The sequence below is a fragment of the Ictidomys tridecemlineatus genome, chromosome 8 (genome assembly GCF_052094955.1).
Source record: "Ictidomys tridecemlineatus isolate mIctTri1 chromosome 8, mIctTri1.hap1, whole genome shotgun sequence".
Lineage (NCBI taxonomy): Eukaryota > Metazoa > Chordata > Mammalia > Rodentia > Sciuridae > Ictidomys > Ictidomys tridecemlineatus.
The window spans coordinates 136,095,509-136,110,219 of NC_135484.1; the positions used below are offsets into that span (position 1 = coordinate 136,095,509).

Below are 14,711 nucleotides of genomic sequence, written 5' to 3' on the forward strand. Positions count from 1 at the left end.
ATGATATGGCTTTCTAACCTAAATTCATTGTGGGTGTTTTTTGGCCCTTGGGTATTCCTCACTCCTCACAAGACGTGGCTAAACAAATTTGAATTGGAGTTGGAGGCAGTGCGTACCACATTGGAATTGAAGGCACTCCTAGTGTATGTGAAATCATGAGTTCAATCCCAATCATCAGTAATATAAGGCTGAATCATTTGTGGGGAAATAAAGGAGGAAAAAACACTAAGAAGAAATCATTGAAACTCAGCCAAATACAAATAAGATTAAGATCAGACTAAAGTAGCAAACCACAAGACCATATGGAGAACTGATTGGGTCAAGAGCCAAGCTCACGAAGTATAGTGAACCTGCCCAGAGGCCTTCTTCCCCGAGATGTATCATGCATCCAGGAAGCTTGGAGGGCCTAGTATTGACAAGTTTGAGGAAATGTGGTCTGAGGTGAAGGAGAGATTCCAAATAAAAATCATAAAAGTTGAAATTGTATACCCAAATAGGCGTATTTCAGGACCTGATTAGTAATTTCTTGACTGTTTGAGTATTTTTCATGTTATTTAACATTCTTATACAGTCTTATTTTTAAAAACTGATACACTTAACACTAGGGATGGGGCATAACTTATTCTCTACTCTGTACCTATATACATTGGTTTACATGCTTTTGCTGTTCTATGTAGTGTAACTGGGAACATCACTGTATATCAACATCTCAGATTTAATTCCTCGGAGTCAAGAACTATTGAATCAAGGAATTATCCCTTCTTTAAAACATAATTTTATTATAAACATAATTTGTGTTTATTGTATACAGTAAAAGTGTAAAGTAAAAAATAATTTATTTAAAAAATAATAATAATAATAATTTATTTCCCTATAGTTCAGGTAATAATCCTGGCTGATATTTGGATATCTTTCTCTATGTCTTTTTTCCTGAATATGTGCATACACACACACACACACACACACACACACACACATATCTGTTTACACACAAAAAATGTTTACAGATTTATTCTTTGAAAACAATTGATATGTAATATTCTATCTTATGATTATGCTATAACCCATTTAATTATTTTCTTTGTTCTTGGACAGTTAAGTGATTCTTTTTTTAATAAAAGCTATCCATTTAATGATCAGTTGGCACATATTAAGATTCTGTTAGACACTGGAAACAGTGCCACAACAGGTTTTTGATTTTTTGTTTGTTTATTTGCCTTCTGTGAGCTTCATTAGAAATAATTCTCAAATAACAGTTGTCTTAACTTTCAGGAGAGAGGTACAGGGTGCTGTGAAAATCTCTAAACAGAAGGGTGTAGCACGACTCTTAAATGCAATTACACTGAGACCTGACAGATGAGCAATCTATAGTCAGGCAAGAGGTTGACGGGAAAAGGTTGGGACAAATTACCATCATGAGATAGGAAAGACCACGTGCCCCAGTGAATCTCTGGTAAATGAAAAAGGAAGGCTTAGAATGAATGTTATATCTTTTATGCTTTCTATCTCTCCCTCACCCCCAATTTTATTCTCACAGGGATTGCCCAGTGGGGATCTTCTGGCATTCTCAAAGCCAGAAAAAAGGAATCAGTTTGGATAAATAAATGTGGCCACATAACCACACAATGAGGCTAATCATAGCCACAACCAATAAATGTGTTTTCCCATAATTTTTCTCATGTTATCCTTACCAGTCCTCTGATGAAGTCATTATTATTTACTTTTGCAGATGAGGAAGTTGAAACCTAAGTAAGTTCCCCAAGTTCATAGAGCTAATGAATTACAGAGCCAAAGTTCATGTAAGAAGAAGGCCCATGCCCTTTGCACTGCCATGATGGCTCCTTGCTATGTCATCTCCAGCACTGGCCTCACCCTTTCTCTTCCTCAGCCTTCATGCCTTTTTCTTGTCAGCCTCCCCATCCTCCCCTCCCTGTGCCTGTCCCATTGATCCATTTCTTTCTCTTGTGCTTCCTTTCTCTTGGCAATGCCTTGCATAACAGGGAACATGCCCGTAGGGTTAGTCTAAGGTGCTGAGGTGAGGGCATCATCTGCTTAGCCTTTCTGTAAGATGTAGAAGGTTGCTTATCTGAGCTGTCTGCACCAGGCCATTGGACAAGGCGGTAAGTATTCCAGGCATTTTTAGAATGTCTGCTCCCCAAGGTACTTTTTAAACTTCCTGCCTTCTAACACTTGATTATGAAAACATCAAATAAGGTGCAAAGTTAAAAAGATTTTACAGTGTATGCTAATATATCGGCTATCAGCACAGTTTTACTCGGTTTTATCACATCACTATCTCCTCTATTAATCTGTGAGTCTAATTTTTGGGGGTGCAGAAAGGGTCATTTTTTTGTTTCCCAGGCTGGCCTTGAACTCATGATTCTCTCCTGCCTCAGCCTTCCAAATTGCTGGGATTACAGATATGGGTAACTGCACCCAGCTATGTGATTTTTTTTTTTTGCATGCATTTCAAATTAAATTGTAGATATCAGTACCCATCCCTCCAAATACCACAGCATGCATGCTACAACTAAAGTTCAGTATATTTATAGTTTGTTCTTTTGGTGTAATATTTATCTGCAGTTTTTAAAAGTACAGTTATTCCTTGGTATCCTTAGGAGACTGGTTTCAGGACCCACTTTGATACCAAAATCCACAATGCTCAAGTCTCCTATATGAAATGACATAGTATTTACATAGAATCTACACACATCTTCCCATGTACTTTATTTTTAATTTTTTTGTAGTTATAGATGGACAGCATGCCTTTATTTTGTTTATTTTTATGCTGTGCTAAGGCTTGAATCCACTGCCTCACATGTGCTAAGTAAGCACTCTGCCACTGAGCTACAGCTCCAGCCCCCCTTTTAAATCATTCCTAGATTACTTATAATACCTAATACAATGTAAATGCTACTAAATAGTTGTTATATTGTATTTCTCAGGGAATAATGACAAGGAAAAATATTTGTACAGGTTCAGAACAGATGCAGAGTTTTTTAGAGTATTTTCTGTTGGCAGTTGGTTAAATCCACCAATGTAGAATCCATGGATATGGGGGACCTACTGTACATTTGCTGAGTGTTGGCAAAGGCATATGTGTGTGCATACATAACCCCCATTGATATAATAGATTACCATCACCCCAGAAAGCTCCCACATGCCCCATCCCACTCGCTCCTCACCTCTCTCTGGACAACCAGAATACTTTTTCTACATAGATTAGTTTTGACTATTCTAGAACTTCATTAAAAGGAATTATAAAGTACATATACTTTTATAATCATCCTTCATTCAGCATTGGGTTTTTTTTCCCATTTCTATGTTGTTTTTTGTATTAGTAGTTCAACTCCTTTTTATTGGTGAGTAATCATACTTTGTGTGAATATAGCATGGCTTATTTACCACAGTCCTCTTGGAAAGCGTTTTCCACTTTGAGGCTATCATGATTCAGAGTATCATGCTACTCTGAACGTTGCACAAGTCCTTTAGGACAAATATTTTATTTTCTCTTGTGCATGGAATTGCTGGGTCATATATACATGTATGTTTAATTTTATAAGAAGCTATCAGACCTTTTTCTAAAGTGTTTGTACCAATTTATACTATCAGTTTATGAAAATTCCAGTTGTGTCACATCTTTATCAGTATTTGGCACTGTTGATATTTTTAATTTTGGATGTTTTGGTAGGCATATATTGGTGTTTATGGTAACTCACTGTGAGATTTTATTCTTTGTTTCACTTTGGGGAAAATCAGTGAATATGAAGGAGTAGAAGAAAAAGGAAGAAGATTGAAGCAAATAGTTCCACTTTGAGATCTGATGCAGACAGCCACATTCTCTAAATGTTTTTTTTTTTCACATCTTCCTATCACAAGTGCATTATTCTTTGTATAGTCTTCTAATTCTTACTTCAGCTCATAATTGCTTTAAACCTGTTTGTTTTTTAATTCTCTTCAATAGTTTAGTTGTCTGAAATTCTTAGTTTATTTGGTGCCTCGTACTGCTATTTATTTGTTGGACCTGGCTCTTTTTCTTTTGTGGTTTATAATTTTGGATTGGGAGCTCCTATTAAATTAAGTGCTTTTTTTGTTTTGTGGGGGTCCTATCTGGCCTGATTGTGAGGGTGTTTATTGACTTCAGCTATCTATTAGCCTGTGGCCACTTTCTATATAAAAGTTCTTAGTTTGGGAGATAAAAGCCTGAAGATGGTGGTCAGGATCCTCTAAATTTGAAGCCCAAATTTGGAGACAGGCCTAAGGTTATGAATTTGCACAGAGACTTTTTTTTTTTTTTTTAATACCTCATGCCTAGTCCTGGACTCTGTATTCGTTGGCTAATGGGCTCCTTTTTTGTTTGTTTGTTTGTTTTTTCTCCTAGCTTGTTGTTCCATTTAGGAGTAGCAGACTTTGGAGAATCATTTTAAGGTGGATCTTCATTCCAGTCCTCTTTTCTTGCATGCCCCCATCTCAGCTCCTGTCCCTAGTACGGTTTAAACCCAATGTTTGGTTAGCAAGGTTGGCAGTGCCCTGCAGGGTCTCCATGTGGGCAGTGCCCCTCATCCTATGCCCAGTTTGTTTTCTGTTCCTGAAATTCTTTTTCCTTTCCACTGAGCTCAGCTATCACTGGAGTAGATATTTGATACCTATTATTCAATATATAAAGGTCCTTTGTAGCAGGAAGGTTTTAATTTTTTTTCTAGTGCTCCATATTGCTGAGGGAATAAAAGTTGCAGTCTTCTTTGATTCTTTGAAAAACAATTCATTTTAGAGATTATGTCTATCCTCGAATAAATAAATAAATAAATAAAAGGTCCACCAAGCATGTGACTTTTTGAATCATGATCTTTTTGCCCTGAGATATTCTCTCTCTTTTCTTTGTAGGGTCTTGCACTGAGAAATAAACAAAGTAATTTATTTGGGCACATTCTGAGTATTCAGAAGGCAACCAGACATGTCCTTGGATGACATTAAGATGAACTCCAGTGACCTCCTGAAGAAAGAAGATCTAGACAGCGGAGGCTTTGGGAAAGTGTCCTTGTGCTTTCACAGAACCCATGGATTAGTGATCCTGAAAAATGTGTACACGGGGCCCAAGTGTACTGAGTGAGTTGGGAGCATAGGTGGGTGGGTCACACTCCCTGCTGACCACAGAAAGTGGCTATCAAGGACAGTACAGGTTTCAGGATGAGTCAGAACCTGACGTGAATCTTGATACACCAGCTCTGTATTTCAGGGTAATGGTTACTCTTACTATTATCATTATCTTTAGTGATGTTTCTGAGGCTAGTTAGTGAAAACTAGGACATATAGAAGAGAAGTGCAGGGGAAAAAATTTAAAAAATAGAAGGACATGAGGGAGGCAATGGATATGTAAGGTGTTTAGTCAACTTTCTTTAGCTGTGGCAAAATACCCCAACGTAAAAAGAAAAGGAAACTTAAAGGAGGAAAAGGAGGAAGTTTCCTCCCAACTTAAAGGAGGAAAGATTTATTTTGGTTTTAGAGGGCTCAGTCCAAGGTCAGCTGACCATGGCAGTGGGAGCATGTGGTGGAGGATGCTACTGGCCTCATGGCAGCTGAGGAAGCAGGGTAGGTGGGAAGGGTCCCAGGGATACAATACACCTTTCAGAGGCAAGCCCCCAGTAAATTACCTTTTCCAACTAGGCTACTTTCAGTAGCACTACCAGCTGGGGCAAGGTTTCATAACAGAAGCCTTTGAGGCTCATTCTAGATCCAGAGAAATCAATGAAAGTAGACTTACTTGTTTGCTTCATTTTTGGGGTAAGGACCAGCCCTAAATATTTTTTTAAAAAAAAAAAAAGACCATTTATAAAAAGGTCCAAGAAGCCTGTTTTTTTTTTTTTTTAACCTGTCTCTTCTTTTTAAAGTAATTATGTAAGAGAGGCCTTCTTTTATTGGACTGTCCAGAATAGTCTTCATCTGGCCATGTTGCTGCTGTTGGTGCACTTTTTGCTTATTGATTTACATATCTTGAATACCCACTGCCAGATACTGGGAAGGAACGGTGCAAAGACGAAAGACAAGCCTCTCTGCTTTGTAAGGCTCATGGTCTGTATCTGAAAGAGATCAGTATGGTTCCCAGTGTGACACATTACAGGTGCAGAAATGTATACATTCCCAGGTGCTGAGGGAGAAGGGGCTAGATGTACCCCGCTCAGCATGGCATCTTTCCCACCCACAGGTACAATGAGTCGCTCCTTGAGGAGGGGAAGATAATGCACAGACTGAAGCACAGTCGGGTGGTGAAGCTCCTGGGCATCATCATAGAAGAAGGGGACTATTCCCTGGTGATGGAGTACATGGAGAAGGGAAACCTGATGCAGGTGCTCAAGGCCCAGGTAGAGGACATTTTGTAGTGCACTGGGTGCTGGCTCTGTGGCTAGAAGTGGGGAGTTCATTTATGGCTCTCTGGTCTAAAATAGTATCTTGGTGAATTGCCTCGTAGTTTGGATTATCTGAAGTCAGTCCCTCAGTAGCACCTCCTTGCCATTCCCCACACAGAAGGTTGTCTTTCCTTTTCTCAAGCCACCTATAGACCTCTGTGTCACCACTTGAAAGGTCTCCTCTGTGTCTTGCTGCTGCAGTTGACTTTTTACCAGACCTGCCAGCCTTTCCATGGCTCACACTGCAGAGAGAGGCCTGTCTTCAGAAGCATGGTCTGATGTGGGGCATTTGTGTGACAGATAACAAGTATGGGTTGATCAGTGAAAGCATATACACTCTTGTGACGGTAAGAGAAGATGGAATATTAGCAATTGCACTTTGATACTATTTAAGAAGCTTTTATTATTATAGGTTAAAAACAGAACATAAGCCACAACAACATTGGAGAAGATTTAAAACAGGAAAATAAAACTTGTTTATTACCAAAATCAAATAATTCTAAAATGTTTTTGAAAGTTTATGTAACTATTAAGATCAAGCTCTTGGGCTAGGTCCTGAGTAATGCAGAGCAAATATGATTCCAGCAAGTAAAAGAAGGCAGGTAAATAAGTGGTGGTGTTTTAATAAACACTGATAGTCTATTGTGAAGCAGAGGAGAAGCCCCCACCCCAACAGGGATAGATAAGAGAGGCTTCCAGTCTGAAGGACAAATAGAAGGTTTGAAGCAGACAATTAGGGAGTAAGTGCTCCAGGCAGAGAGAAGGCAGGTGCAAAGGAAAAGGGAGCCTGATCTGCAGAACAGCAACACCCAGTGTGGCCAGAGTATACATCACATGTGAAGAATAGCAGGATCTGGCTGCCTTTATAGCAAATATTCCCCCTTTTCTACCTTCTACCTCCACTCCATAACTACCAATCAATAGGCCTCTCTCAAAAATACAAACATCTGTGAGAGGCTAAAAGATGTCACTTACACACATTGTATTGTCCTTTGACCAGACTGCTGTCCTTCTCCAAACGAGGTAAGGTGGACTGCTTGAAAGAAGTAGGCACTTTGATTGGGAGATAAGTCATTTGTCACAGGAGGCATTCTTTAGGATCATGCAATGATAAAGTACACCAGTCAAAGCTCAGGAAGAAAGTTAGGAGGATCCAAGAGAGGAGCAGGAGAGGGGTGGGCAGGAAAGCAACTTTACTTGCTTGATTTTTTTTTTTCTAAACCCAAAATTGTACCAAAGAAGAAGGGAATGGATCTCATCTGCTTTTATGTGATGGTGACCCAACTAATAATGCTGTAGTTCAGCTACATTATGTGATAAATATGGTGTGAGGGGTTTGTTTAGCAAAATTAAAATTCAGCTACTAAAATGAAACTAGAATTGTTTATACAAACATGATGTTGATATAACTAGAATATAACTTTAAGTAAGAGTGACCTGAGATTCTACAAACACCTAAAGGGTCTGATACCAATTCAATAAATAGATATTAATTCACTTCAGCATAGTTTTAGAAACAATACATATTGCACAGATTTTTACATGGTTGTAATCAGTGTGAACATATTTCCTTATATTCTTTTCTTTTTTGTCTTTAACATTATTTTACATGCCCGTTTCCTTGACATTTTTCATGTAGTCAGTGCAGATAACAGTATCACATTACAGGTGTATGCCACAGAAAATGTTTGTACATATGTTATTCATTCAAATGGTCTAGGTGCCATTCTATGTACTGAAAATACAATCATAAATAATAATAATAATGTGATTTTGTTCACAAGGAATATAATCTTATAATATTTTTGAATGCTACAAGATTGACATTGAATTTTTGCTTTTACACTGATAAAATATGTCATCAATACCTTTTCTCCCTTGGAATGGAATCTTTCTTAAAGGGGAACTTGTGTCACCATGACGGTAGTACTGCAGAGCATCTGGAGAGAGGAAACCTGGTGACTCGGTTCTCAGATTTAGTGCTACCACTCTTCAGTGGAATAGTGGCTCTGGTCGGTTTGATTACCTTGCCATTTCATAGACTTACTATCGCTTGTTTTAGATCAGTATCCCGCTCTCTGTCAAAGGAAGGATAATTGTGGAGACCATTGAAGGAATGTGTTACTTACATGGAGAAGGTGTCATACACAAGGACCTGAAGCCCGAAAATATCCTTGTTGATGATAATTTTCACATTAAGGTAAACTATAAGGTGTAGGCTTCTAGAAGGTTGGGTAATTTTGGTTAAGTAATTTCAGTTATAATTTTCCACTGAAAATCCATTCTTACAGATGGAAAAAGAAAATTGATTTTACAAAAATTAAGGTGAGGGGCTAAGGATATAGCTCAGTTGGTAGAGTGCTTGCCTTGCATGCACAAGGTCCTGGGTTTAATCAGTTCAAGCACTGCCAAAAAAAGAAAAGAAAAGAAAGAAAAAAAATTAAGGTGAAAGTAAAAAATAAAATAAGCTAAATTTCAAAGCATATGACAGCACCATCACCAATTATATGTTGAGCCAGGTCTTCCTTTATCAGCAGCAAAATGGCCATTGGGCATTTTGCTGCTGAAAAAGGAAGACCTGTTTTGCTGCTGATAAAGGAAGACCTGGCTCAACATATAATTGGTGATGGTGCTGTCATATGGCTTTACCAGGGATTGAAAGGACAGATGCAGATTTGATGGGGTTGGGAGATAAGTGTAAGGATGTGACTAATGTCATTTTGGGAGTAGTGCAATTGATTGGAGTAGACTAGAAAAACACTTTCCTAGGTTTTTTTTTTTTTCCTCTGTTAGGTTTTTGAGATACAACATTCAAGAGTTGCCCCCTTCACTCTAGAATGGGCCATTTGCCTCATCATTTTTCCAGGGAATCTATGTTGAGATTCCTTTCTGGAAATGCAGGGGAATCCAGAGGGGTACATGTGGAAAATCCTTAGAACTTCGATATGGCCAAGAGTCAGATCTACAGCAAATCAACCATTTGGGCAGCAAAAACTTCTCTTTTGAAAAATAGCTGATTTAAAAGTATCTCTTTCCTGAATGGATTAAAAAATGTGGCATTTATACACAATGGAGTACTATGTTGCAGCACTAAAAAATGACAAAATCATGGAATTTGCAGGGAAATGGATGGCATTAGAGCAGATTATGCTAAGTGAAGCTAGCCAATCCCTAAAAAACAAATGCCAAATGTCTTCTTTGATATAATGAGAGCAACTAAGAACAGAGCAGGGAGGAAGAGCAGGAGGAAAAGATTAACATTAAATAGAGTCATGAGGTGGGAGGAAAAGGGAGAGAAAAGGGAAATTGCATGAAATGGAAGGAGACCCTCGTTGTTATACAAAATTACATATAAGAGGTTGTGAGGGGAATGGGAAAAAAATAAGGAGAGAAATGAATTACAGTAGATGGGGTAGAGAGAGAAGATGGGAGGGGAGGGGAGGGGGGATAGTAGAGGATAGGAAAGGTAGCAGAATACAACAGTTACTATTATGGCATTACGTAAAAATGTGGATGTGTAACCGATGTGATTCTGCAATCTTTGTAATGTTTTGAATAACCAATATAAAAAAATAAAAATAAAAATAAAAGTATCTATTTCCTTTTGAAAATATTCTTTTCATTGTAGTAAAGGGAACAGAGAAAGGGAACCTTCTTTTATTCACTCACGAGCAAGATTTAACTACAGGAGCAACAGATCGAATTGGTTTTGGCAGCTGGAATCCAGGTACAAGTACCTGGAAGAAGGGCTGAGGTTGTAGCTCAGTGGTAGAGAGTTTCCTAGCATGTGCAAGGCCCTGGGTTCAATTCCCAGAACCACACCAAAACAAAACAAAGAACCTGAAAGGGGAAGCAGCGTTAGGGGAAGAACTCAGGACTTGCCTACAAGATTCTGTTCTAACCCTTTGTTCAAGTCTTGGACAGATTTTTATTCTCATATCTTTAAATTCTTTCTTTAAATTAATAGCCTTTCTCTTATATTCTGGGTTAAAATCTGCGACTTTTGGATAATCACTTGTTGTCATTCATTCCCAAATGCTTGCTTGGATTCCTAGAGACAAAAATGGAACTGTCACTTTTGCTAGTTTATTCTGACGTTTTGGCTTGCCACTTCCTTCTTTGCTCTGTGTCTGACCTTGGTATTTTTCTCTGCTTTTCTTCTTGTTTTTTTTTTTTTTCCTCCTCCTCCTTCCCATATCATTTTTTCTTAGGTTCAGATACCCAACAAGATCACAGTCTTTACGCTCAGTGTGTCTTGATCCATGGAAACTTGCATCCAATGGGCCTCTGGACACCATTTGGGGAGATAGAAGGTGTAGTACCCATTCTCCGTCAGCTACGTAAATCTGCTGAGAAGAAAGTAATGTTTTTCCATCCAGCCCTCGAAATAACTGAAAAAACATGCAGAATGAACCCAATTTGTTACTGTCATGTCAGGAATGCTTCTGCTTTCCCCTGCCCTTTTATTGCATAAGAATCAAGATACAGAATTTCATGTGAACATTTCTTGGGGAAGATTTTGCATGTCAGTGAGGAAACACATTTCTTTGAATGTGTTCAGAAGCAATTTTAAACCTGCCCAATGTAACCATTTCTGTTCCTCACATCTGTTAGATAAATCCCAAATTGAAAGCCAAATCTGGGTTGCTTATAGACTTCACACAGTGATTGTGTTGGTTTGATCTTTTGCAGATAGCTGACCTCGGTGTTGCTTCCTTTAAGACGTGGAGCAAACTGACTAAAGAGAAACACAATGAGCAAAGGAAAGTGAACAGCAACTCTGTGAAAAATGGCGGCACCCTCTACTACATGGCCCCGGAGCACCTGAATGACATCAATGCCAAACCCACAGAGAAGTCAGACGTGTACAGCTTTGGCATAGTTCTTTGGGCAATATTTGCAAATAAGGAGCCATATGAGAGTAAGACATTTGTAGAGGAGTGGGATTTTCTTATTAATCTAAATGATTATGTGAAATAATAGCCTTCAAGGAAATCAGTTAAGATTTATAATTTTTTGTTCATTTAATGGCAGTTTGTCCCACCGGACTTTGAGTTCCATGAGGGTTATATGCCACCTCTGATTTAGTCACTGTCATTTCCTCAGTGTCTACACACATACTGCCTAGAACACAGTGGGTACTTAGAAAATTTATGTTCAGTGAATGAGTAATTCCATTTTAGGAATCCGAGATCTCAGATGAATAGGCACCTTGATAATGTGTCTAACCTTTGGAAGTGCTATAAAATTTCTGGACTCTTCTTGGACAGAAAACTTGCTTATTTCTGCTTGTGAGGATTTAGCATACTATTGGCACACATTTCATACTGACACTCATTCACTTTGCCCTTCATTCAGAATTAATTTTTTTTCCAGTACTTACTGTGGGTACTTTATTGAAAAAAATAAAGATGAGTAAGTTGGGGTTCATGCAAAAGAACAGATATGTAAGTGATCATTCTTCCAGTTGAAGTATATAAACTAATGGACATTTTCCTATATATTCTTTCTGGATGATTATCAGCTTCTGTGGTTTAATATTGTTTCTTTGCTGATGCCTCTGAAATGTCTATCTCTGGCCCTTGCCTGGATATCCACCTGCCTGTTAGATCCATTACATACACCAGAGGGATCTCCAAAGCACATTCTCATAAACAGATCCACAGTTTGTAAGTTCTTTTAGCTCACTCTAACTTGGGTCCTCTTTGTATACTCAGAAAATGTCTTCACTATTTGTCTGTTGAGGAGGTCACCATCTACCTTAGAGTCATCTCAGACACAACCTTGCCCCTTATCTCCCACATCCAGGAAGATCTCAAAAGCTATAAATTTGAGGTGTATGTGTATGGTTTATACACATAGACACGCACGCACGAATACACACACACACACACACACACACACACACACACAAGTCAAGATACATCTTTAATCCATTCTTTCTGTCACCACTAGCTTCTGTTTAGTTCAGACCCTTTGTATTTCTGCCAAAGGCTCCTGTGCTGTCCACCATTCACATGGCAGCCAAAATAGTCATCTTAAAAGACAAACACAACCATTTCATTCCCCTATTTAAAATCCTTCCAAAATTTTTCATGGCCTTTAGGATTAAGCTCAGATTCCTCAGTTTGGAATATGAGGCCCTTTATAATCTGACCTTTGCCTCTCCCTCCTTTGTCAGTATGCCCAGTTTTACCAAACTAGTAATTTCTGAGCTGCATCATAATTTTTGTTAACTACCCCCCTACCCCCAGTCTCTTCATTCTCCTTCTCGGGCCTGGAATCATCCTCCATAAATGGGCCCTCCTTCCCCATTTACCTGGATAAATCCTGCTTATTTTTCTGGACTTAGCAAAACGCCAGACTTTCTGTTCTAGTCATGATTGTGTTACCAGAGTCCCTTGTACTTCTATATCAACTTTCAGTCTATATTTTAAGTCACTGTCATTAAACGAGCTTCCTAAAGGTGAGGGCTGTCCTGTGTTTGCATTTGTATTAAAATCTGGGAACTGTCATTGGCTTTACACATAAAATCCATTTGTTTTACCAGAAAGCAGCCTTTGTTTTGAATTTTGTCCTTTATCTTCAGAAACTAAATTGTTGTTTGATCATCTCTATGATGGAATATATCAGCTTGTAACAAGGTCATTCCACCTCTACAGAACAAGGCTGCTATTCTAAAAGTTTACTAGATAGAGACAAATTTGTGTTATTATCCAAGTTCTGTCATCTTAGTGCCTGAAACCAGGACCCAAAAGTCTTAACCAAAGATCCTCGTTGTCTTATAGATGCTATCTGTGCAGAGCAACTTTTAATATGCATAAAATCTGGGAACAGGCCAAATGTGGAAGACATCATTGAGCACTGCCCAAAGGAGATCATCAGCCTCATGGAGCTCTGCTGGGAGGCAAACCCAGAAGTTCGACCAACATTTCCTAGTAAGAGCATCTTTTGTGACTATGCAGGATACATTCCCCACGTTGATTTTCCTAAGATAATATAAGGAATATGGTTTGAGTCCTCATAAAACCAAGTAACACTTGTAGTTTTACGCTGACTTCCTAGGATGTATATTCCTGAAAAGTTTGGTAGAATTCTCCCATAAAACTTTCTGGACCTGGAGATTTTTGTTTGTGTTTGGGGTAGGGACTTAATTTTTAAACTATGAAGTCAGTTTTCTTTAAGGACTGTTCAAAAGATCTGTGTCATATTAGGGCAGTTGTGGTAGTTTATATTTTTTGAGCAAGTGGTTCACTTCATCTAAGTTATTAAGTTTATGTATAAAGTTGATTTTAGTATCTTTCATATTTTTGATGCCTGCAGAATCTAGTGATAACTCCTATTTCATTCCAGATATTAGTAATTCATGTCTTCTTTTTTTCATTTCTGCTAGATTTTTATCAATTTTATTAATCTTTATAAAGATTTAGTTTTGGCTTCATTAATTTATTATTTTTCTGTTTTCTAATTCATTGGTTTCTATTCTTTATTATTTCCTTCCTTATGCTCAGTTTGTATTTATTTTGCAAGTTCTTGAGATTATTGATTTGTTTAGTCTCTTGAGTTTGGAGATTTTCTTGTCATCTTCCTGTTACTGATTTCTGGCTTGACTCCATTGTGGACAGAGAACACATTCTGTGTGTTTTAGTACTCTCAAATTTGTTCAGATTTGTTCTGTGAGTCAGGCTGTGGTCTGTCTTAGTACATGTTCTCTGAGCACTTGAGGAGACTACTTGAGTAGAATGGTCTTTAAATTAAATTAAATCCTGTTGGTCGATGGTGTTGTATTCTTGGTCTTTGATGATTTTCTCTCTACTTGTTCTTTGAATGTAAATAGGGGTATTTAAATTTCCAACTGTAATTGTGAACTTGTCTATTTCTATGTTTAGTTCTGTACTTCTTTGCTTTTCATATTTTCTTTACAATTGCTGTCTTCTTAGAGGGTTGATATTTTTATCATTTTATAAATGTCCCTCTTTGTCTTTGTTAATTTTGTTTGCTCTGAAGTCTACTTTATTAGAGATTAATAGAACCATTCTGCTTTCCCTTTGATTAATATGTCTTTTCCATCCTTTCACTTTAAGATGCCTTTGACATTATATGTCAAGTGAATTTCTTCTGACAAATTATAGTTGGGTCATCGTTTTTTAAGTGTCTTCTTTTAATTGATGTACTTAGACCATTCACATTCGATGTAATGAGTGGTCTGTTAGGGATCTAGTCTGCCATTTCATTTTGTCATCCATTTGTTCTTAATGTTTTTCATTCCCGTTTTTCATGTTAGTCAACTTTCCATTACCATAACAA

The 14,711-nt window shown here is 37.9% G+C and overlaps 1 protein-coding gene across 3 annotated transcripts in view; it reads left to right on the plus strand.

The window, feature by feature from the left end:
- The window catches only part of Ripk1 (receptor interacting serine/threonine kinase 1), a 36,130-nt gene that overhangs the window by 2,380 nt on the left and 19,039 nt on the right, over positions 1 to 14,711 (plus strand). For 2 of the 3 annotated variants that reach the window (XM_078020468.1, XM_078020469.1), the window contains exons 2-6: positions 4,885 to 5,106; positions 6,203 to 6,359; positions 8,467 to 8,604; positions 11,097 to 11,325; positions 13,193 to 13,342. In XM_078020468.1, the coding sequence (XP_077876594.1) occupies positions 4,955 to 5,106; positions 6,203 to 6,359; positions 8,467 to 8,604; positions 11,097 to 11,325; positions 13,193 to 13,342 (826 nt within the window). In that variant the 5' untranslated portion in view covers positions 4,885 to 4,954. The remainder of the gene's footprint in view (positions 1 to 4,884; positions 5,107 to 6,202; positions 6,360 to 8,466; positions 8,605 to 11,096; positions 11,326 to 13,192; positions 13,343 to 14,711) is intronic. The other variant, XM_040282182.2, reaches the window with a different exon arrangement.